This window comes from Xiphophorus hellerii, chromosome 1 (assembly GCF_003331165.1).
Source record: "Xiphophorus hellerii strain 12219 chromosome 1, Xiphophorus_hellerii-4.1, whole genome shotgun sequence".
Lineage (NCBI taxonomy): Eukaryota > Metazoa > Chordata > Actinopteri > Cyprinodontiformes > Poeciliidae > Xiphophorus > Xiphophorus hellerii.
The window spans coordinates 22,970,659-22,994,687 of NC_045672.1; the positions used below are offsets into that span (position 1 = coordinate 22,970,659).

Here is a 24,029-nt window from a genome sequence, read left to right on the forward strand (position 1 = left end):
ATCCCAGCTTTTGGAAGCTGAAGCTGAGTTCAGTTTTACAAGCCACATCCAGGACTAATTACTGACTGACCTGAAGAACCGAGAAATAATTTGAGCACAACCTGTCTGACAACATAAAACATGCTAAAAGATATTAAAACATAATATAAAGGTATATCTCAAATTTGCCAAAAACATCTTAAAAATAACCTGAGGAAAATTCTGTTAACGGATGAGAAGAACAAGACATTTTTATCCTGCCACATATGATCTAAAAATTACACAGCATTTCAAATTAAGAACATAGCCAGAGTGATAATGTGGGTTTTCTTTGCTGCGTCAAGAACCAGACAACTCTCCAGAATGGATGGAACCAAAACTTTGTGCTTTGTGAAGGAGAATAGACATGGCAAGGAGCATTTCCCCTCAGTTTATGACTTTAAGCTTAAGCACACTTGACAGACTCAATTGGGCAATTAAGGTTTTGGAGTGGCCTAGTCAAACTCCAGACTTAAATCTAAAGGGAGTGCTGTGGTGTTACCTTAAAAAGCTTAGGAAAGTCTAATAGAAACCCATCACTGTGGCTGAATCAAAGCAAGTCTACAAAGAAGAAAGGCCCAAAAATGTGTGCAATAATTTAAGTGTTATTGAACATTATAGCAAATGCTGGAGGAAAAAAATGTAAATAAATACACACTTAATGGATGCTGTTGTCACCCATGATGGCACAATCAGCCAGTACGTCTATTAGGGAATTACTTTTTCACATGGTGTCAGATTGAATTAGAAACCTTTTTTACTTTTAACATAATCATTACTTGAAAGCAAAATGTTGTATTTTCTCAAATTATCTTATAATTTGTTCACTTATCTTAAATTATAAAAAAATAAAAATAAATTAGTAAGAGAAAGGTTCTATTTAGTGATAGACACCTATTTATCAATAAACCACATATTTGCAAGAAAAAGTAAAAGGTAGCCGTCCATGAAATTACTGAAGTAATACTAAAAACGTATTTGGTAAAAAGGCTTCTCAAGTACTGAGTAACTGATCAAACTATCATTCTTCTAACATTTAAAAATTACACCATCAGAAGGACAAAAATATTAAGTCAAGTGGAAATTTTGTCAAAAATTCATATAAGTAAAAAAATAAGAAAATCTGAAAAAAAAAAAATTCCCAAATTGGTTCATTTCAATATAAAACTTATGAAAACTTTAACAAAAACTGCCTTGTCTGAATGGCTTTGTTTATTTGTCATTCAGTGGGCAGAGAATCCAGAAGATTTACTCTAGTAATAAAATTACACTAGTAAAAGTAAAAAGTACATCATGGTAAAATACTCCTAAAAGTGCATTTTGTCAAAGAAGTTACTCAAGTAAATGTAATTGAGTAAATGTAATTAGTTATACCCAACTGGGACAGTGGTATTGCTGCCATCTTTCACCCGTTAACATGTAAAAGCAGATGGTGTCTGGTGTGTTTCCGCTTTGTTTCAGTGGTGGACGGCCGCAGCTAAGAGGATTTAAACAGGAGCTATTAGCAGCATATTTCCACTTCATGATTGCACTTGTGTATTTTCTTTCATCATGTCCTGATTTACATAATGCAAGAGCTCTCAGGCTCGTCTGACTTGAAATATGTAAATGAATTCACTTTGAGATCCATTAGATGTGAAGGATTTTCTGTCTGTTTTCCTCTTCTCAGACACACTTTTTAATGATATTTGGGATTTGCCTGATTTCAGGCAGAACTGTCGACTCAGCATGGCAAGGTGGGTGGATGAATGCAAAACGCTGAATTAATACCACCTGCTTTCCTCTGCTTTCTCCCACTTGTCCTGTGCTATCTTGTTATCTAAGGAGATTTGCAATCTACAGCATCAGTGACAAGTTAAAAGTAGAACTAAAAAAAGTTGCATTCAGAAAATGACATAAGTGAAATATTTAAAATGACAGATAATGACAGCCAAAAATTAATTGTTTAGAAAATGTGAATATTACATACAGTTGGTTACAAGATCACTACTTGACAGAAGATAGTCACTGACACCCTCCGCAAGGAGAGTAAGCCTCAAAATGTCACTGCTAAAGAAGCTGGTTGTTCAGAGAGAACATTTATAGAAGGTTAAGTGGAAGGAAGAAGTGTGGTAAGAAAATGTCCACCAGTATAGAATAATCTCAGCCGTGAGAGGATTGTCAAACAGTGAGGAGTGAGGCTGGACATCAAGAGCTACTACAAACTAGACGTATCCTACACATGGGCTTTAAGTGTCTTACCTGGGCTGAGGAGACAAATATCTGCACTGTTCCTCTTTTCTTAGATGGAAATAAACTTTACATTTCATTAGAAAATGAAAGTCCAAGCCTGCAGAAAAAGTGGACTCCACCTTACTTGAAGTCCAGCTTGATGCTTCCACAGCTCAGTGAATATTTGGGTAGCCATGTCATGTCAATGCAACCATATACCAAAAGATTTTAGAGCGCTTCATGTTCCCTTCTGCAGACAAACTTTATGGGGATGTTGATGTTATTTTCCAGCAGGGTGTGGCATCTGTTCACACAGCTAAAGGTACCAAAAGCTAAATCAGTACCCATGATGTTCCTGTGTTTGATTGGCCAGGTACATTTCCTGACCTAAATTCTATGATGTCTTGTCTAGAGGATGATGAGAGACACCAAAGAGAGACACAATGAGAGACAGGTCGCCAGTCTTTCGCAGGCTACCAGTATATATATATTCTCATTCTTACATTAGAAGCTAAGTGCTTTTTTGTTTAGGTAATTTTCCTTAAATGTCAACATCCTGTAGAAAAAACTCCAATTCTCTTTTTGTAAATGTTTTATGTTTTTCTTTGTTTTAAAACCTCAAAACAACACATTTCCTATAGTAGACATACTGTATATTGAAAAATTTTAGATTTTCTTTTCACAAAAGGTTATGTTACATTTTGCATCTCTAAAGGAGTTTCATTTAGCCAGACTGAGGACAAAAATGGCTCTTGGTTTGGTTTCAAACCCCTTGTCTATATGTATGGGGTTCCATTTTTTGGCAGATATTTTTGCCACCAATGGAATCCCATATGTCTAGAAGGCCTTGTAAAAAGTTGTGGCAGGGCGCATATGGCCCCCGGACCTTAGGTTTGACACTGTAGATCAATACAAAAATAACTGTCCAGATAATAGATGTTGTCACATGCAATTGCGGTAAAATTGCGGTTTATATCGAGATGGCTTTGATTTTTCTCATATTTTTTTAAAATAAAAGTTGTTACATTTCTACGTATTTGTAACGATAAGTGCGCTGAGTATTTCCCTGCGGCTGTTAGTGAGAAGGTGGGCATCTTCTCGTGCGCGGTCCTCGTGCACGACGCACTGCGCCGCTCTCATTGGCTGGCGCGACAACATAAAGTCCCGCTGCGTCTCCGGCTCCTTCACTGACTGAAACTAAACCGCTACTGCTGCTCAGCTTCAGAAACACTCCACACTTTACCAGACTATCCCCACTCGTTTCTCCTCCAGTTTTATTCAATTGTAAAGAAAATAATTATTGTTTGGTGCTTAATATAGCTAATCCACGACATGTGTAAAGGTATAGCCAACACTTTAATTTGGAATAGTTTCTGTTGAGCAGTTGGGAATTCAGCAGACAAAGCAGGGCCTTTTTTCCTCCCCCTTTTGACAGACACAGCAATAAAATTTACAATTCCGAGAGAGCAGAACAGACTTCTTGGCGCCTCTCGGCCAGGTCGGACGGAGATGGGCACGAAGTGGTTAGATAAAAACCAGACATCGGAGCTGTAAAGAAGGGGAGTTTCCGGGAGTTTCTAAGTTTCTAATTGGTCAAAGAACGGAACGCCTTGACTGCATATATTAAATAGGGAAACACCTCTTTCATTAAAAAGTACAGGTCAGCAAGCCAGCAAGAGAGGTTTTTTTTCCATCTTTTCCTCCACATTTTGGGCGCCTTTGTCTGTCTTTTGTGTTTCGTGTTGTCTGTTCTCTTGTCTGTATAAAATGTATATCTCTGTACCTCTGCAGCTTTGTTGTCGATTGCTTTGTATGAGATTAAACTCCGTGATCTGTGACGTCAACACGTTTTGTTGTTGTTTCGTTTTAACAGCACGCGGTTGCGGGTCGCTCATGGAGAACGCCGCTCGATCCCGGGCAAAAGGAAAAGAGGAAGGATCCAAAGGTTTTGTCCAAAGCTAGCATTTAATGATCCTCATTTTTTAATATTTGGGGGCTTCGTCCGGTTCTGGAATCTTGGCGGGTGGCGGTCTCTCCCCGATCGATCCGTCCGGCTGGTGCGGTAAGACGTTTTTTAATTACTCTTTTGTTGTGCGCAGCCACGCGGAGTTTCGGAGCTGCAAGGGTGGATAGTTTTGCTCTTAAAATAGTCTGTTGTTAGTTATAATTGGAATTGAACGATAGCCTGCGGTAGGCTTTCAGTGTGTGGTACACTGTATGGAAATACGCATGTACAGCGGACCGTAGCGGGTTCAGACTGAGGATTTTGCGCTCCCTCAGTTGTAAAAGCTGGGTTTTCTTAAGTTTATGTCTTTTTCCCTGGAGACCCATGGCTGTGCTCCTTAAAGAAAGAAATTTAGGAATTGTGTATTTTGAAATAACCTGGGGTAGGTTTATTCAGTGTGTGGGACACTTTAAAAAAATGGCTTGCGGGAAGCTTTGACAATAGTCTGAGGTAGACTGTTAAGGAATCAAGTATTAGTGTTTGGCACACTTTAAAAATAGCTTGCGGGAAGCTTTGACAAATAGTCTGCGGTAGACTTTATAAACGGCCTGCGGTAGGCTTTGATATGGTGCATTTTTTATTTTTTGGCCGGCATTTTATTTTTCCCCGTCTGTCTGTTACGTTTGTCTGAAAACGTGTTTGTGTTCTCTCTGTGTGTGCTGCTTTGTGTGCCGGCTGCCGTGGAAGTGCGCTGTTTGTCCTCAGAGCTTTGTGTGTGTGTGTGGCCGTGTGTGTGCGCGTGCACGAGTTCGGGCTGGCTGTGTGTTTCAGCAGAGTGTTAAGTTGTTTGGATAGCGCTGTGTGTGTGAATTTGCATTGATTTTGCTGCGTTTTATTGTGAAGTTATTATGGACACTGAGTTGCTACACGTGCTGTACGCTATTTTATGGTCGGGGTTCGTTGAAGAGTCGTAACGGGGAAAGTAGAACGATGGCGAACACGTGGTCGTTTAGTTTAAAAATAAATAAATAAATAAAATAAGAGATAAGTACATAACACTGGTACCAGAAAACAAAATTATTGGTTGTGGTTTGATTTTAACATAACTTTGAGATGTCTCTCTTTTTAAACGTGCACGGGGATTTAAAAGGTTACTGACGATTGGGGTTTAAAATTAATTAAATTGACACATGACAACATTGGACAATTTCTGAAGCTTCAGTAAATTTCATATAAACTTTAGTAAAATTGATATAAATTACAGTAAAATTTGATAGAATAATGACCACAGACTGACACTTGGGGACTGATGAAATTTTGACTGACTATAAAACCTGGCCAGATGTGTGTGTTTTGTGTTTTCTGTAATGTGTTGTGTGTTTTTGTTTGTGTTATAATTCATGTTGGTTTGACAGAGTGTGTGATTGGAGATAAAATACCATTTGGTATTTTATGTCATATAACTACTGAATTTTTCTCAGTGCTGTTTGATGGTGCAAAATTTCTAGTTTTTACAAACATCCTCTGTGTTAAATTGAACTAACTTCTTAAAATTAAACAATAACAGCAGTAACTGTGACCTGCAGTGTACAGTTTGGAAGGTGATTAAAGGATAGAATCTTGATAAAATACATTATCTGAACAAATTGAAATTACAATATGGGTTCTACGGTTAAATAAATGAATAAATAAATAACGAAAGAAAGAATAAGCCAAGAAAATTAGGTCACAGAGGATTCTAGAAATGCTGTCTTGGCAAATTAATAGTTAAATACATAAATATGCTGAATGGATAAATAGATAAATACATAACTGATTAGGTACAGCTATGAAATAAATTAAATAAAAATTTATATAGACTTGAGAACTGAATAGTGGATATAATGTTAATTATTCCTTCTAAGGCTGTGAAGGTAGTAGGAAAATGGAATAACATACAATGAGTAAAATAGGATTTTTTTCATGAGTTGAGGATAAGAAAAAAAAACGAAGATTTTTAGCGAAACAGGCTCTAACTGTAAGAGGTAATTGTTCAGATAACAACAAACTGCAATATACAACTGACTCTAGATATTTTCACAATCAGTCTTTTTCAAACAGACCAAAACTTTAAGATAGATAAAATATTGTTAAATCTACAGGACTTACGGATAATTAGACAGGATAAATTAGAAGTCACTCTCTTGTTAAATAGAAATTGGTTAAATATAGAAAAGTTTGCTAAAATTTACAAGATTTGTTGTTGAAGGATAACATTAAGTTTGAAATAACTTATTGGTTAATAAATAAAAAAGATTATATGGAACTATTGTAGAGAATCAATATTAAACTGTAATACGAGATGATTCAATACTGCCTATAGACAGACGAGAGGGCTTCGAATAAAATAAAATAAGAAAATTAAGTAAAATAAATACATAGAACAAAACAAGAAGAAGCGACAAGTATGTTTATTTAAGATATGAGAATAATGGAGCTCAGGGAGGAGTTTCAACCCCCATTCACAGAAGTTCAGCACGGGAGAACAAGCTACAGCTGTGCTGTAATTTCTACCCCCACTAGATTCAACTAATTAACATGTGAAACCTTTTTGCATATCACTAATTTTAAGTACAAAGCAACCTCTGCTCACAGCAGCTCAGCAGAAAAGAACAAACAACTGTAAGGCAAATAATTTTCTCTCCCATCGTTTAAACTACCTCCTGGAAAATGTAAAATATAAGTTTGTAGCATCGAAACACTGAGTCGCCTGTCACACACAGACACTCTTGGTAATGATTTTCTGTTTTCCTTTCATACTACTTTATATATTAAGTAGTGAGTAATTTAGGATTTTACTCTTTACATTTCTTTACATTAGTCTGATTTTTTATTTGGCTATTTGTGTCAGTTCTTTGTTTATTTTGTTAAATATAACGAATTATTTTTTTTGAGTTATCAGTTTCCTCTGGACCCTTCACCAGGGGATAGGGAACTTTGGTCTTTAGTTTAATTTCTTTCATTTGTAGATTTGGTTATATTCTGACCAGTATTTTTCGAAATTTATCATTTTTAGATTTTCTTGACTAAGACTATATTTTTTTTCTCTTTCAACGTCTCTCTGCCTGGTTTATGCATAACCTTCACTGAGTTTTTAATTGGTAAACACGTTTTGTCAAACACTGCTGAAAATTTTTGAGAAGTTTCTACAACGAATTATTTGATAATCATGAGAGTTAAATTGAATACTGAGTTTTGAAACTGTAATGTGAAATGTTTTTTGAACATAATAATCTTGAAGGTTTAAAGCATGCTACAATAAATTGTTCTGTTTGTTTTTGAAAGGTTTACTTTTTAGACGAGGGCAACGTTGCATATCGGTGGGATTTTTCTTAGCTTGAATAATAACCCTGTTTCATCAACATCGTTATTTCACATACTAGAAATAGTGATACATTAGCCAGTAATGTATCAAAGGGGGAGAAGATGCATGGGTTCATCTTTTATAATACTTAAACAAATTTTTGAAGAACATGTCTGATCTGTGCTACACATAAAAGTGAAAGGAAAATATTTTCTGGTAATATATGTGCTTATTTTAGATAGGTTTGAGTTGTTCTCCATTAAAAGATTTTCTGACAATGGGCTAACATATTTTGAGAAAATAGATAAATTTATAGTGATAATGAAGCATATTTTGGTTAATTAACTTGGGAAAATAATTATAGAAATTAAAATATTATTGTGTCAGCCATGTTCAGAGCATTAATTTAATGGAGCATGAATGTTTTAAGAAATGGTTTGAAGAATCTGTTCTTGATTAAAGTTATCACTAATCAGTAAAAGTACATAGGCGGGATTATAATGATTTTTGTAAACTTGATTTTGATTTTTTGATTTACATTCATTTACAACGAATTTGGATAAAACTTTAAATTCGACGACAAGTAAAAGCCTAGGTAATGTCGGTATATTTTGAAAATGTCTGGATTTGTTTCATTATAATTTCTCCAGGTCTAACTCTTTTGAATTTTGTTTCAGGAACGTATGTAAAATGATTTAGACAAATAACCAGTAAGATCTAGTTTCTTCTATGAAGGTAATTTAAACTGGACTGTTTAACTCACATTGTTATTCATTTTTTGGTGGTACATGTAAGCTTTACAACTACATTTTTAAGTTTTTGTGATTGTTTTGTTTCGTTTGTTTAATCCTATTTTTACAAGATTGGTTTAAGAAAAGATCTGCATATGTTTAACATTCTGGGAACACGTTACTTTGGAAACATGTCTTTTGAAGCAAATGATTACAGGGTTTTGGTGTTTTCCATCGGTTAGGAGCTATAGTATATAATAATAGCAACGTACATTGAAGGGATCACATCCACCATTTGATGAGCAGAATTGGACAAACTAGGAGATAAGGTTTCACGTGATGTGTTGCTCATGGTTTTACACACAGACTGCCCTGGAGCTCGGTGCTCCAGGACTCTGGACTCTGTCATACAAGCTGTGTCATGCGAGGCGGGGGTGGGGCTCCTTGGAGAAGCGGCTTCACACTTATTTCGAAGACAACAGCCACAGAGCCACGAGCGTTGGAGGATTCACTTGAACACAAAGTGAATTGAAGATGTTTGTGTTGAATTACACAAATGAATGATGCCTTTGGATAAATCTGATCTCTGTCTTGTCATTATAGTTTTGCAGCTGGTTTCCTGGTGCCCTGCGGATGTGGTCTCCTTCAAAGTCTGCGTTCTTTGATAAAAAGGATTAAAATAATTTCCCTGGATGGAAAATAACAAAACAAATTTATTTTTAGGTGAAACCATCGTTTGATTATGCTGACTGTAATGAAGATGATATTAAAGAATGTGGTAATTGTGTTTCTGATGCTAATGAAATTCATGTTGAACACAAAATGTCTGTGTAATGACCTGTGACAGGTCGTTTCTTGAGGTTTCCAGTCGAAGAAGATCAAGCTGCAAGAGGATCATCATAAACTTTTATTGCGTGTTTTTCGTTCGTTGTGAACTCTGGAAAGGACTGTCGTTTTGTTTTTTGCGCGCATTTTTTGAACATTTCCTGACGAAGACTTCATATTTTTTAAGAGACTGTCGATGGACATTAAAAAAAAAAACAGAAAAAGACGAGCAGCAGATTGTAACTTTGTGTGTTTCTCATTTTGGCAGATTGTAATTTTGTGGTGAATGTTGTCCTTTAAGTTGCAGACATTTCTTACTAATTTTTCTATGTATGTTTCTGTTTTGTTTTTTCATTTTATACTTTGGGTTTTGTTTGTCCTGTGTTTTTGGTTCTATTGTGATAATTTTGTTTTATGATTTTATTTTTGGGAGGATAAGTATTTCTTACCCTTGGGTTTTGTTTAAAAAGGGGGACTGGATATAATTAGGGTACGTCACTCTTTTGGTTTTCATTTTTTGGTTTTTTTCGTTTTTCTTTTAGTTTAATACACAGTTTTTGGCTCTGTATTAGAAGGCTTAATCAATTTTTATTGAGGTCTTTTTGAAGACCTCAAAAGGGGGAATTGTAAAGAAAATAATTATTGTTTGGTGCTTAATATAGCTAATCCACGACATGTGTAAAGGTATAGCCAACACTTTAATTTGGAATAGTTTCTGTTGAGCAGTTGGGAATTCAGCAGACAAAGCAGGGCCTTTTTTCCTCCCCCTTTTGACAGACACAGCAATAAAATTTACAATTCCGAGAGAGCAGAACAGACTTCTTGGCGCCTCTCGGCCAGGTCGGACGGAGATGGGCACGAAGTGGTTAGATAAAAACCAGACATCGGAGCTGTAAAGAAGGGGAGTTTCCGGGAGTTTCTAAGTTTCTAATTGGTCAAAGAACGGAACGCCTTGACTGCATATATTAAATAGGGAAACACCTCTTTCATTAAAAAGTACAGGTCAGCAAGCCAGCAAGAGAGGTTTTTTTTCCATCTTTTCCTCCACATTTTGGGCGCCTTTGTCTGTCTTTTGTGTTTCGTGTTGTCTGTTCTCTTGTCTGTATAAAATGTATATCTCTGTACCTCTGCAGCTTTGTTGTCGATTGCTTTGTATGAGATTAAACTCCGTGATCTGTGACGTCAACACGTTTTGTTGTTGTTTCGTTTTAACAGCACGCGGTTGCGGGTCGCTCATGGAGAACGCCGCTCGATCCCGGGCAAAAGGAAAAGAGGAAGGATCCAAAGGTTTTGTCCAAAGCTAGCATTTAATGATCCTCATTTTTTAATAGCTGCAGTCGTAACAATGAAGGAGAGAAGACTCCCGCAGCCTTTTGTGGCGAGGTGTAAACTGGTCCTGGTTGGAGACGTTCAATGCGGTAAAACAGCGATGCTGCAAGTGTTGGTGAAGGACTGCTATCCAGAGGTAAGACACTGCTGCTCACATCTAAATCACTTGGATATATTAAAAAGCTTTTCTGTTTTTACGCCCTTAGAGGTGGAAAAACTATCAGTATGTAATTATACGTTTTTATATTAAATTTGAATATTCTAACATTCTTGATTCCTTCTGATTACTCCTTGGATTTGAGTATGGAGACTACTTTAGTATGATATCAAGCTTATAGGAGAAAGGTAGTTTAGTTAGAACAAAATTCTTTAATTTTTGCAATATAGATTTTTATATAATAACTAAACCTCGTCAATAAGAAAATTAAAGAAATTATAATGGTAAGAATTTAGCAGCAATGATTAGTTTATTACAAAATCCACCAACTCCTTTAGAGTTAATCTAAAATGGAAACCTGCAACACTGTGAATATGTGATGAGAATGTTTCCTAATCCCGTTCTCCATTCCTCCTCATCCAGACTTACGTCCCCACTGTGTTTGAGAACTACACGGCTTGTCTGGAGCTTGAAGACCAGCGTGTTGAGCTCAGTCTGTGGGACACATCAGGTGAGATTCACAAGCTCCGATGCTATTTTCCTTTGCTAAATTTCCTGAAACCTGATGTGATCTCCTGTGTTCTCCATCTTTGTTTAAAATTCTCCCCAGTCTGGTCAGGGCTGAGCAGTAAGTTCAGTCTCAGAGCCGTATTGATGGGTTTATATCTGCAACATGTTTACTCTCCCATTAAGCTCGGCCGGCCAGGAGCCGGATAACGATTATGACTGTAAATAAAGCAAGGTCTCATTCTTTTGGTTGCTTGCAGTGCTATCTGTGCTGTTTACGCAGGCTTCACTATCTCTCTGCCTGTTTGTCTGTCCTGTTTGAGCTTTTTATTCAGTGTGAAATCTTCTGAGGAATCTTGTCTGCTTGATAGCTGAAAGCAGACAATTTAGAGTCCGTAATGTTTGTAATCTAAATTATCTAATTGTTTCACTGCTTACGTAAAATCTTTGGGTTAATCACTCCTGACAAAAAAGCCATAACATTGTAAAAATTACCCGAAGCTTAGATTTCTCGGATAAAGTAATAACTCGTCAAGGATATAAAACTGTACAATCATATTAAACTATAGGAAACAAATTGTTTATTTATCTTTTTCTGCTTAAAAGTAGAGTAGAGATACAACAGTCACAGCCTGAGATTTCTGGCATCAAGTTAGTTCCATTTTACAGTATTGACCCTCAATCCTGATATTTCTTTTAGCATTTATGAAACAAAACAACAAAACTAAATCTTTATCAGCTCTGATCTGCAGGTTGAATGCTGAAAAATATGATTTTTTTCCTGTTCATTAAATGCATCAAAACAAAAGAACGTATACAATTTTCTGTCTATAGATTTAACATGCAATGTCATACACTTTAAAGCACTTCTTTGAGTTTAATTAAAGATTAGGAACCAATGTTTTAATGCTTAATCAATTCTGTCATTTTGAATTCAAAAGCACTACCTCTGTTCGTAAACCTTCAATGTGTTTTTCCTCTCCTTAGGGAAAAACATCTGAATCTTTATTAGTCTATATTTCTACAGCAGATATAATAAGATTTTTAAAGTTCTTAGTCCCATTGTGAGTACAGCAGTTGTGCACCCACTTTGTAGTTGTTTTGTTTCATCTGAGTTGGCGAAAGCCAATTTTTCTAACCTCTACATTGAAAGAAGTTGTTACCCTGGTCAAAGAAAAAAAAATTTTAATATGTTTTGTTTACACAAAGACTTAACTATGTGGCAATCTCTTTTGCCTGAGGTTAATCTAAAGAAAAAAAAATATCCCTCAGCAGATATTAAATGACTACATGTGTTCTTGAATTGTAAAAATCTAAAAAATAACCAAAACGTTTAATTGTGAAGCTAACCTGCAGATTTATCAATAAAACAATCAGCCAGGACGGCTTTTAGGTTTCTGGTTCAACGTGTGAAAAGATAAACCGCATGCAGTCGCCGAGTCATCTAAGCACACAGAAGTCATTATGTAAATTAAATCGATAAGAAAAGCCACCAAGTGCACCAGCAGGGCTCTTTTGTAACAGTGCTGGCTGCAGCCTGAGGCTTGGTGTTCAGAGGAAGTCGAGTGGTGCCAGTTGGCCTTCAGAGTGGTTGTTTCACAGGGGAGAGGGGGGATGCCTCGTCCATACGGGGGTTGGAAGTCTGCGAGAGTGAAGCCAATCGTGGTTCTTGTGTCTCTGTGTGTTGTTGTTGTGAACAGAAGGCACAAGTGAGGGATACTGAGAGAAAATATGTGCTTGACCTCCATGCTTATGTAACCCAAAGCAGCACTGAGATAATTTGGGTTTGTACATTTGTCTCCCACGACGGAAAAACTTTCTTGACAGTCACCCCTTCTGGAGGAAGTGTTGCATAAGACTGATTTCCATTTGAATGAATAAATATAAACACACCGTCACTGCACTGTGCATAAATATCCACGTCTTCTTTACATGTATGCCATACTGTTTTAGGTAAAGTCTTTTCTAAATATTGAATATTATTTTTAGCAAAAATAAAGCTTTTACTATTAAATTAATAAATGTTTCTTTTAGCTCAAAAACAAATTCACTATCTCATTTTACAATCGCAACAGAGAGAGAGAAAAAAAATGCTTAAATTCTGGAATAGAAATTTGTCCTGTAACCAGCGGGTTGCCAGCTCAAAACTCGCTCCGTCCATCTCAGTCGTTTCCTCTGTAAGACACTTCATTCACCTCGCCACCATCAGTGTGTGAATGTGTGTATGAATGACTAAAAGTAGAGTAAGCCGCTTTGGAGTCCTCTGACTTGATACGCCATAAAATGCTGGCCATTTTGCCATTTAAGGAGAAGTTGGAATTGGCTAATATCTATATTTGCTGGTCAGATCTTTATATTGATCACCTATCGGCCAGCAACCCCATATCAATATTAAATAACAATTCGTACTCAGAAATAGGACAATTTTTATGTGAACCTCAAGTTTTTTCTTATATAGCTGGTATTTGTCTCATTTTGCATCTTTTCCCAAGACACGCTGATGAGTGAAGGCATGCCATTCATTTCTTTTTGTCTTTCACAGTAAGCCAGACAGTTTGAACAGATCGGCTTCTGTTGCTCAGCTAAAAGCATTGTGCATCTTTGTGTGAGTGAGCATTATTTGTGTGTTCATGCGAGGTGGAGGTGCTAATGTGTGGGAGGCGGTAGGAGCAAGTTGTGTCCTCTTTAGATCTGTCTGCCTCCTCTTTCTCAAGTCTTACATCACCTCGGATGGTTATATGGGACATGGATTTTGCTTTCCATAAACAGAACACAAAAGTATATTGATAGATACAACTTGTGTAACGCATCCTACTTTGCAAAGTTAAGTCAACAATAAAGACCGGTTAAATAAAACCTATGGGTGTAAAACTTAACATTTCACCAGGACGCCCTGATTGTTGGTTGCTCTTGCTAGCAGAAGCATCTATTCCTGTCCTAATTACATTTCTTATATTTGCTTCTTGTGCACATTTGGCCCCCGAGGACAGGACGAGGAAATTGAAGCTTGCTGTGGTTGTGTAGGTAGTGATTAGGTGGCAGAGGGAAGACAATAGAGTGCGGACATCCTGCCAATTTGTTTTTAGCTCTGGAACTTGTTCTGTTTATAGAAATGCAAGCAGAATTTGTGTCCTTCATTCTTCTGTTTCACAATACCTGAGGGGGAATCCCAAGGCCAGCGAACACAACCAATATGATATACAGTTTTGAGTGATTGCTCTTGTTTTCAGTTAATTATCTGAGGAAACATTTTGACGTGTTATGCACCACTGCTGTTAAATGTTTAATTTCCAGGTGTGAAGTGCAGGTCCTTGCTAAAATTTACATAGCCATAGATCTTTTTCACAAACTGTCACATTAAATCCTCATAAGTAGTGGATGTAATTGACATTTTATATGATACATCTAAAGTTTGGCAGTTTTTCAGATATTTAAAACAAAAAACCTAATCAATATTTATTCATATCAACTGATATGAAACGCATATATCATTGAGCCCCATTATATTTATGATTTTATGTTGATTGTTACCATGTCAAACCTCCTATTCAGCTATATAAAGTTTTGATCTGACTATTTGCTGCCCCTTTAGGCTCTCCATATTACGACAACGTCAGGCCCCTCTGCTACAGCGACTCAGACGCAGTGTTGCTATGCTTTGACATTAGCCGGCCGGACACAGTAGATGGTGCTCTGAAGAAGGTATGAGCAGCTGAGATTCCTGCTAGGTGGCATATATGCTTTACTATCTACAGTAATGATAATTAATAATAGTAAACCTGCTTGTTTTATTTGCAGTGGAAAGCAGAGATTCAGGACTTCTGTCCTAACACTCGAATCCTGCTCATAGGCTGTAAGACAGACCTTCGAACGGATGTGTGCACACGCATGGAGCTGTCCAATCAGAAACAGGCTCCAGTCTCCCATGAACAGGTGAGCTTTTGTTGGTTCCCTTTTCCTTCTTAATGTACTTTCTCAATTAGAGGTGGGCAATATGGACTTAAAGTTTTAATATGATATTTTATTGACTCTTATAATTAATTAAACTTAAAATCTTCACTTAATTTCATTATACTTTCCAATTTATTGATATTTGTTGATGTTTTCATTGACCCAACAGTGGAGAAAATAGTAAAACTAACAAATCCAGTAATAAGGACAGTTTAATATAAACATCATTAATTGGGATTTATCCTGACAACAATAAATCAAAATTATTATCATAGACATACAGACACACTGCATTTATTCTATACAATAAATTAACCCTTTTAGAATTTAGTTTAAAAAAAACCCCATTTTATTAAAAACGCTCCTCTTCATTTTGTAGGGTTCATCTTTGGCCAAGCAGCTCGGTGCTGAAGCTTATCTGGAGTGCTCGGCTTTTACTTCGGAAAAGAGCATCCACAGTGTTTTCCGTACCGCAGCTCTTGCCTGCATGAATAAACTGCAGCCTCCCAACAAACCCAGCCCGGTCCGCCGCCTCTCCAAAAGACTGCTACACCTTCCCAACAAGACAGATCTCCTTAGCAAGGACAAGTCCAAAAGTTGCTCCATCATGTGAACACAGCAAGGAGCGTGCTCGGAGTATGGAAAGAGAGGACAGTATTCTACCTGGTTCAGGTGGGGTTCAGGGTGTGCAAGGGAAAGAGAGCAATCATCGAGATTTTCACAAAACCTTTTACTCTTTTGCATCATCCTCCTCTAACTCCTGGCTGCCACAGTTTCCACAGAGAGAAACTATTTGAAGTGGAGTTTCATGATCCTGTACAAATGGAGAGAAACATGTTGCAGCCCCACATAAAGGTTGTTGTGAATCAGCTTAACAATGCTCCGTTTCTTAACTCGTCCATGAAGGAAGCATTGTTTCCTCTCCATTAAAGTGATGAAATCCATTTAAAGCTCTGATAGCAGTGCCGTATCCCATCCATCTCTCTGTCCGGATGCAGTTTAAAGGTCACAGCATAGGCTGAGTGATGAGAACGTAAAATCTGAGAATGAAGCTGCATCTGCAGAAATCTAGCTGAGGAGATCGTAAAAAATTATTCCCCCACCAGAGCTCTCGCCGTAATATCTATTTTGAAATTAAAGTTGACAGCAGAACAAAAAAGATGACAAAAAGGGAGGGATTTGGCAAGCGGTGCGCTCATTTGCAGAAGGCAGTGGGAGGACAAAGTGAGTCCGTGAAGAAGTGCAATGTGATTCAGTACTACCATGAGCCGCAAGGTCGAAAAGGGTGGAAGCATTTTGTTAAATACTTTCCACCTGTTTTCAGGAGGTTCTCTGCCATGCACCATCACCACACAAGTTCAGCAACCATAGCTATTTATTTTAGTGGAGTTACATGGAGGAATTATATTTCCAGACTGTTAATGGGTTCAATTTTCATTTTGTTTACTTTTTTCTTAGTCTTTTTTTATATAGAAGAGACCAAGAAAAGAGGATTTTTTTTGTGCTCCAAAATAAGTCAATGGATTATCTATGTTTCAGAAATACTCTTCCTCACGGACAATAAGGGGAGCAATTGTTCAGCTTGGTTCTACAAATATGTACTCATTACAGCCTACTGTCCTGAAACCTGGCCAGAAGATATCACACCAGTGAATAATCAGTTAGCACCCCAAAATAAAACTAAACCTGATATATCTTTTTTTCTGCATGTTTTTTGCCTTTCATACTCCACAGAATGTAGGATTTTGTAGCAAAGAGCTGAAAGTAAACACAACAACATTGTGCCGTCCTCATCCATGACCTTCTTGTTCTTAAAGGGAAAGTTCAGAATTTTTGAAGCAGGCTTTAAAAGATTACGATTTGTGATTTCTGAAACCCTGCTAAGACTTGAAAATTCAGCATGAGCCATGACAGTTGTCAGCCTTATTGTTATCTGCTGAAATTCTTGCTCTCATTCATAGCCTGAGAGAACTGAAGACATGGAACCAGACTTCTTCCGACTGTAACAACTTTAACACCAAAGAGTGTTGTTATTATGGACTTGTTGTTATTAGGGACCTGGCTAAAAACATTGGTCATTACAAGATTTTTCCTCTTTAGATCTGATGACTCTCACAGCATCTTAATTTGTATGAATTGAGATTAGTTGGTAACAGATGCTAAAGCTAACTGCTAGTCCAAGCATAGCTAAGCACAATACAGACTTCCACAGTCCTAAAAGTGTGCCATCAATTAGCTTCCCTGTGAAACGTGTACTGAGCACATTTTTCCACTCAGAATAAATTATAAAAAAGTAATATAGTGCATAAAAAATAAATAAGTGAACAACCTCCATTTTCTACCTGTTTAAATAAACATAGCTTTTGTGTCCAAACTTGTGATATGCAAATATCACAAGAATTTAAAGATTAATAACATAGCATTGCATAAACCACAATGACATTTTCGTTATTGTGAGATTTTTAAGATAATAAAAGTTGGAAGTGCTACTCTGATTAGCTGTTTTCTATAGTCTCCAGGAGCAACGGTGGATGGTGAGAGAACTATGTACTGCAGGAGAAATGTAAATTATTCATAACCTTCTACAGAATCCCACTTCAAAAATCATGGGCTATCACTTATTTTTCTGCCATTGTCATTTAGGTTTTGGAGTTTGTGCTGCATGCTTCTGTAAAGAGGAACCTCTAGCCTGGTACCTTAAACTCTTTCAATTTGTGAAAATAAAATGCTCCTTTCTGGCTGCTAACATCCAGAGATTAACTGAAATAATAAAGACTTTCCTCAAATTTTAAAAACAAAAGATTTTCTTATATCTGCACTAAACTCAGCTCTGTTATGCAAAAATACAAACTTTGTCACCTCAATGCCCAATTAAGGCTTTATTCAACACACACTTATATAAACTCTCTATATTTAAGCTAACAGGACTAATTTGCACTCAGAGTAAATCCCATGAGAACAAAACATGAGTTGAATCCCTCGAACAGGCTGGTCCTGTATGCATTTTCTTTTCTCTCCAATCATTACGGAAAGCAGAAAATTTGATACTTTTTTTCTTTTTTTGCTGGATGTTTTTGCTTATTGTTGTTTTCTCTGGCGTTGTGTTCACTGGAGTCTCCTGGCATTAAGCTGTTGACAGCTTGGCTAATGGAGGGCTTGATGATTTGTAGGTCTGCACCGGGAAGAGCAGCAATGTGCACAGCGGTGGAATTTAATGCGTTGCCTAGCAACAGTGTGAGCAAGGGCCATGCCTATATCTCCGACGGAGAGGAGGGGTAATGTCTCCGAGAGAAGCACGCCTCACCTTTTCTTTGTAGCATTAGACTGAAGCCTCAGCGAAGGTGACGGCGGGACATATCAGGGAGAAGCTGTGTCTTCAACATGTGTTTTCTGGTTGGGACACCGCAAAAACACAAAATCTTACCAAGTAATTTTGGTCCAGTTTCTAGTGTAAATATCTTAGTCCACTTGAAATAAGACAAAACTAACTTACAAGTAACTTTTCATCAAGATATAGGACCTTGTTTTGAGTCAGTAATTCCTTAATTTTGATGAATAAGTACATTGGACATTGGACAAGTAAAATGATCTGCCAATCATTGGCAGATCATTTTACTTGTCCAATGTCCAAGCATCAACCAGTTTAAAAATAAATACAAAGCTATGGCTGCGTTCACACTGCAGGCTGAAGTGACCCAATTCCGATTTTTTATTTTATTTTATTTTTTTACGTAATGTGAGCTGTATCTGATCTTTTCATGACAGTCTGAACAACACAGGTCGGATTCTTTTCGACCCAGGCTGCTTACCGGATACGTATCCGAGTCAAATGTGACCTAACATCCAAGTCACGTTAATCCTGCCTGAACATCACTGATACTCGACAAACGTCACTGTTCTGTGTCCTGATATGCGCAAGCGGGAAGAAAAACAACAACCATGACGGACTATAATGAGGATTAAGTTGTTAACAACTTCAACTGTGTAAACTATGGTCCACCGTTAGCATCCATGTTTACTTCCGCAAACACTGAGCACTTCTTCTTTATATGGCGGTTGGCAAAACACTGACGTTAGTGCGCCCTCTACTGCGCATGCGGGATACTTTCAGGTTGTTTGCCCGTTCACACTGGGAAAAAATCCGATTTGACGAAAAATCAGAATTGGGTCACTTCAGGCTGCAGTGTGAACGTAGCCTATGTTACTCACGTTATACAGAGAACATTAGCTGTATGTCAGGTTGTTATTTATAATTGTCATTGCTACTATTAGTATTATCCGTACATTTTCTTGTCTCTAGAGAGATAGTTTGTAACCACTTTGTCTGTTGAGTCAGTAGGTAAAATATTTCATTAAATTGAGATAAGGGGATTAAATAAGTGTTGCTACTCCTTTTCAAACAGAAAAGTCGTGGTAAACAAATTTATTTGTTCTTGTTTATGCATGCACTTGTTCTCTTGGGTTTTTTTTATTTTAAAATAAATACATAATACTTATGACATGGGAAAAATGTCTTGTTATAAGTTAAATGATCTGCCAATAGAACTGGAACTTTTTCATCAATATTAAGAAATTTTTGACGTAAAACAAGCTCTTATATCTTGCTGAAAAGTTACGTATGAGTTTTGTTTTATTTCAAGTGTACTAAGATATTTGCAATAGAAATTAGTCCAGAAATACTTGGCAAAGGGTTGTGTTTTTGGCGTGAAAGGCCTCCCTTACTAGTAGCAGTCATCTGCTTTAGACTGGAAGGAACACAAAGTTTTAAATGTGAATCTTCAAGCTGTGCTGCGGTGCTTATTTAACCACTGACTTGGTATGTATCCCATACATCCCAAACTAGTTAATTATAATTACACTGTTTCACGGCTTCTCTTGCTCTTTTTTTCCAGATTTGTTTTGTACATAATCTTCTTCATAGAGCTGTTTACTCCCACAGAGGAATGTTATTGAAGCAAAACAACATGCTTGTATGAAGTCGCCTCTCGTGGCTTAAATTATTGCCAAGATCCTGTATTTGTTATTGTTATACCGTCTTTAAAAGTTTCATTTAAGTAAATATGCCTGAATTTTGTTTACAAGTGTTACTTCTGTGATAAATCAATAAAAGATAAACATTTGATGGACATATTATGAAATCAAGTCAATTTTTATGTTAGAATGTTTATGTTCTGAGTTAAAAACACCAATTTCAATTAAAAATATATATAAAAAAGACAAAAATAGGAAGTGTAGAAATCCTACATATATGCAACACTTCGCATGTATGATGAGTTGAGACATTAACTCTTCTGTAAGTTCAAAGTTCAAACTTATCAGAAACTATCAAAGTAGAATAAAAAGCTATTTTGGGGATTTATTTGAACTCAAGGCTTTTATGGAGTGAGCAGCTGATAGCTTGGTGGCACATTGTCTGTGTTGACTTCAAGATGACTGATAATATATCTTCATTTTTTAACCAAGGGCAAAGGAAGATGGACAGAGTAAAATGCAAAGCATTCCTGAAAGAAAACTTGCTAAAGTCTTTCAAAAAAAAATTCAGACTGCGGTAGAAGTTTCCTTTTAGGAGGACAATTAACCAAACCATACAGCCTGAGCTACAACAACATGACTTAGATTAAAATTGGCATTAGTGGACTGAACTTGAGCTATTTTAAAATAATAATAATGGGTTCAAATTTCAATGTGAAAAGCTGCTCGTTACAAGATGACATGGGCTTATAAAACATGTTTACCACATTATTTTGCAATCAAAGCATCCATTTCCTCTCTGCTTTACAAAATATGGATTACTTTGCATTTGGTTATTACACAAACTCTAATAAAAATCCTTTCAAGTTTGTGGTTTTAACATGATCTTTTGTGACAACATTTGAGGGATGTGAATATTTTTGCACGACATTTTACATAATGTTTATACAAAAAAATGAAAGATAAACAGCTACCTGAATCCAAATTGTTTTGTTTATGCGCAAATCCTGTTGTATGACTTTAATGCTGTGTAATGCATGTTTGTTTTCAGAATAAACCTTAAATAATTAAGCCTTTAATTGCTGTGTTGCATCTGAGGTAGAAAAGACTGCATAAAAAATAGAAAGAAATATATAATGAAAACAAAAAACAGGTATTCATGAAAGAAAACCGTAGTTTCATTTATGCTTTGGAAAAGAAGGGATGGAAAAACTTTACTGTTTGGAGTGTCGCAGTAAAACTTTCATCATTTTATTCAAAATATTATAAAACTTTCCTTTCAGGTAAAGAATTCCCTTGATATTATGTTTCTGTTGCCTCTTTCTCTCTTTTTCCTCTTAGCCATCCATCATTTGCTCCGTCACAATGTTTGCTGTCTTTCCCATGACTTGCCAGATCTTTGCCGTTATCAGCTTGTCTCTGTTGGCTCTCCGACGAAACCATATAAATGAAGTGGCCTGAATGTTTGCCATTCCTGAGCTATCACACAGGATACAGCTTATCTGCTCCCTTTACACAACAGCAGACAGGCCAATTGGGGCAATTAGCAACCTCCGATAAATTTCATATTTGCTGCTGCGAGGCTGATTTTATGAATGGCTGCTTGATCGTCTTTTGGATAAGCGGAGCTGTTTCTGTACTCCTCTGTCCTATCTCTTTCTGCCGTTTATGATTCCCCATCTCATTTTGTCAAGAACGTTACATGTCTCATCAAATCAGGTAGCCTTATGACTAACCTGTCGCTCCAGGGCGTGATTATGCAGTTTGGCACATCCATGGTAGATGTGGTGCCAGTCCTGTCGCTGTCCTTTCACAAAAGCGTCTACTATTTCAAGGTTTGTTCTGTCTTTTTCTTAATACTGTGGTGCTAAAATATTATTGAAAAACTGTCACAAGAGATATACTGTAAATAAATCAGTATCTGAGTTTCTTAGCTTGTATAAAACAGGTTGAATGAATCTTTAAAAACAATTCAGCCAAAAAGCCTAAAGTTGAGCTTTTACAAATTTAAGTATGTAGATATGATCTGCACACCCACGCTACTGTGGCTAATCAATAAAAACACTTTAACAAGTGTTTCATGTTTGAAACCCTCTTCTATTGTTGATAAAATGGTGGGAAAATATTTTGAAACGTTTTTGATCTTTGTACTAATCATTAAACAAATAGAAATAAATTGTGCAAGTGACTTAAAACAGGAAAAGTTTAGTCTGATTTGATGTCAGGCTGTAAGGGGAAAAAAAACTACATTGCACGCAATCATTTTGTTTCAACTGTATGTATAGGAAAGGTTATTACTGAATGGAGAACAGATGAGTGACATGATAATATACAAATGCAAAACAAACACAAACTTTAAAATTATGACTTGTAAACTAGTCATCAGAATAAAGATTTTCTGCAAGTTTTAGATTTGACACTTTAGTTTTGGGCAACAAAACTAAACATGTTGGACATGTTTAGTTGCCCATGTTGCTCATGTTGTCCAGCATGGGCAACTTGTTGGACAAAGTTTGGCAAAATCTTGAATCAGTTTAAAAGGATGCAAACAGGTCAGTATGATATCTATGAAGAGAGTCTCAAATTCTTTGGTAAAGATAGTATAAAACAATGTGTATCCCTTAAAGGTTCATTTTTTAAAAACAAAATGTTGAATTTGACATCTACAGTAGGTTTTGACAATAAGCTCAAGCCCGAAATTTGGTCTGAACAGGACAAAGAAAACCTGAATTACTCTGACATGTTTGACATGAACCAACAATCAGGATTGTTCCGGATTGATCTTTGTCGACCTGACGCGTGTCCCCTCCTCTCAGCTAACATTTTAGCCTCCAACAGAGAAGGTGGAAGTGCTGACGTTCATAAAAAGGGGCACGGATGAAAAAAAAAGACTTCTGCCATCTGAAACCCTCTGTGAAATTTAGACAAGAAGGTTGCTTTGTGGCATTTTTCACTGGCACGTAATCTCTTAATCTATCAGACGGGATGGTGCCGATAACCCACACACACACACCCCCACACACCCATACACACACACACACACACACACACACCCACGCACACACACACACGCAAGAAGCAGGGTCACACATTCTCGCAATCAAGCCCTCAGACGTACCTCACACTGCAGCAGAAGCAGCAGAAAGAAGATGATGAGGGGGTGGAGGGCTTGAAAAAGCTTTGCAGCCTGGATGCTGGTGACGAGCGATCTGCAGCCTGACATATGGGTAGCATTCCTTCATGCAGCAGGCTCTGTCACAGCTGCTCTGACAGTGTTGTAACACCTGTCTCTGTGTGCGAAATAGGAGTGCATGTCAACGTGTCAGCCAGGCGAGGAGGAGAGAAAATTAGAGTTGTCTTTGACTATCTGCGGCTCAGTCAAAGGAACATCGACTCCATCGTGTCTTTCCATGTTACTTTATTTCGATTCTTCAGCTCGTTTTATTGCTGATAATCCAGGTATTATATGCAAGAGATAAATAGAAGCTTTTTTTTTGTTAAATTGCTTATCTTGGAGGTACACCTGTTTCCAGAGACATTGCATGATTTCAGTTGTGTGTGGTTTTATTTTGGATATTTAAATTGTCTTCCAATTTCAGTATGGAGTGTCCATCCATCCATTTTCTAACACCCTTGTCCCTAGTGGGGTCAGGAGGTGCTGGTGCCTATCTCCAGCTAAAGTTCCAGGCGAGAGATGGGGTTCACCTTGGACAGGTCGCAGGACAGACACACACACACACTCACACCTAGGGATAATTTAGAGAGACCAGTTTACCTGACAGTCATGTTTTGGGACTGTGGGAGGAAGCCGGAGTACCCAGAGAGAACCCACCATGCACAGGGAGAACATGCAGAAAGACCCCAGGCTGGGAATCGAACCCAGGACCTTCTTGCTGCAAGGCAACAGTGCTACCAACTGCGCCACTGTGCAGCCCCAGTGTGGAGTGTTCTGTACAAAATTAAGGTGTATTAGTCTTTGGGAGGGAAAACTTGCATTATTATTATCTTTATTTTAGTTAAAACTGCTATCAAAACGACACT

The 24,029-nt window shown here is 37.2% G+C and overlaps 1 protein-coding gene across 1 annotated transcript; it reads left to right on the forward strand.

The window, feature by feature from the left end:
• The first annotated feature begins 3,387 nt into the window (after window positions 1-3,387).
• On the forward strand, window positions 3,388-21,059 carry rnd1a (Rho family GTPase 1a). The gene is made up of 7 exons (XM_032572697.1): window positions 3,388-3,508; window positions 4,612-4,616; window positions 10,405-10,538; window positions 10,983-11,070; window positions 14,659-14,768; window positions 14,865-14,999; window positions 15,397-21,059. Exons 3-7 carry the CDS (start codon window positions 10,419-10,421, stop codon window positions 15,628-15,630), a joined length of 687 nt encoding a protein of 228 aa, XP_032428588.1. The 5' UTR covers window positions 3,388-3,508; window positions 4,612-4,616; window positions 10,405-10,418; the 3' UTR covers window positions 15,631-21,059.
• Window positions 21,060-24,029: the final 2,970 nt, after the last annotated feature.

Bases quoted from the DNA above. Each gene is read 5' to 3' on its own strand.
- rnd1a (XM_032572697.1), top strand. From the start codon at position 10,419: ATGAAGGAGAGAAGACTCCCGCAGCCTTTTGTGGCGAGGTGTAAACTG. The intron at 10,539-10,982 runs GTAAGACACTGC...CTCCTCATCCAG, and splicing joins TGAAGGACTGCTATCCAGAG to ACTTACGTCCCCACTGTGTT. The intron at 11,071-14,658 runs GTGAGATTCACA...CTGCCCCTTTAG, and splicing joins CAGTCTGTGGGACACATCAG to GCTCTCCATATTACGACAAC.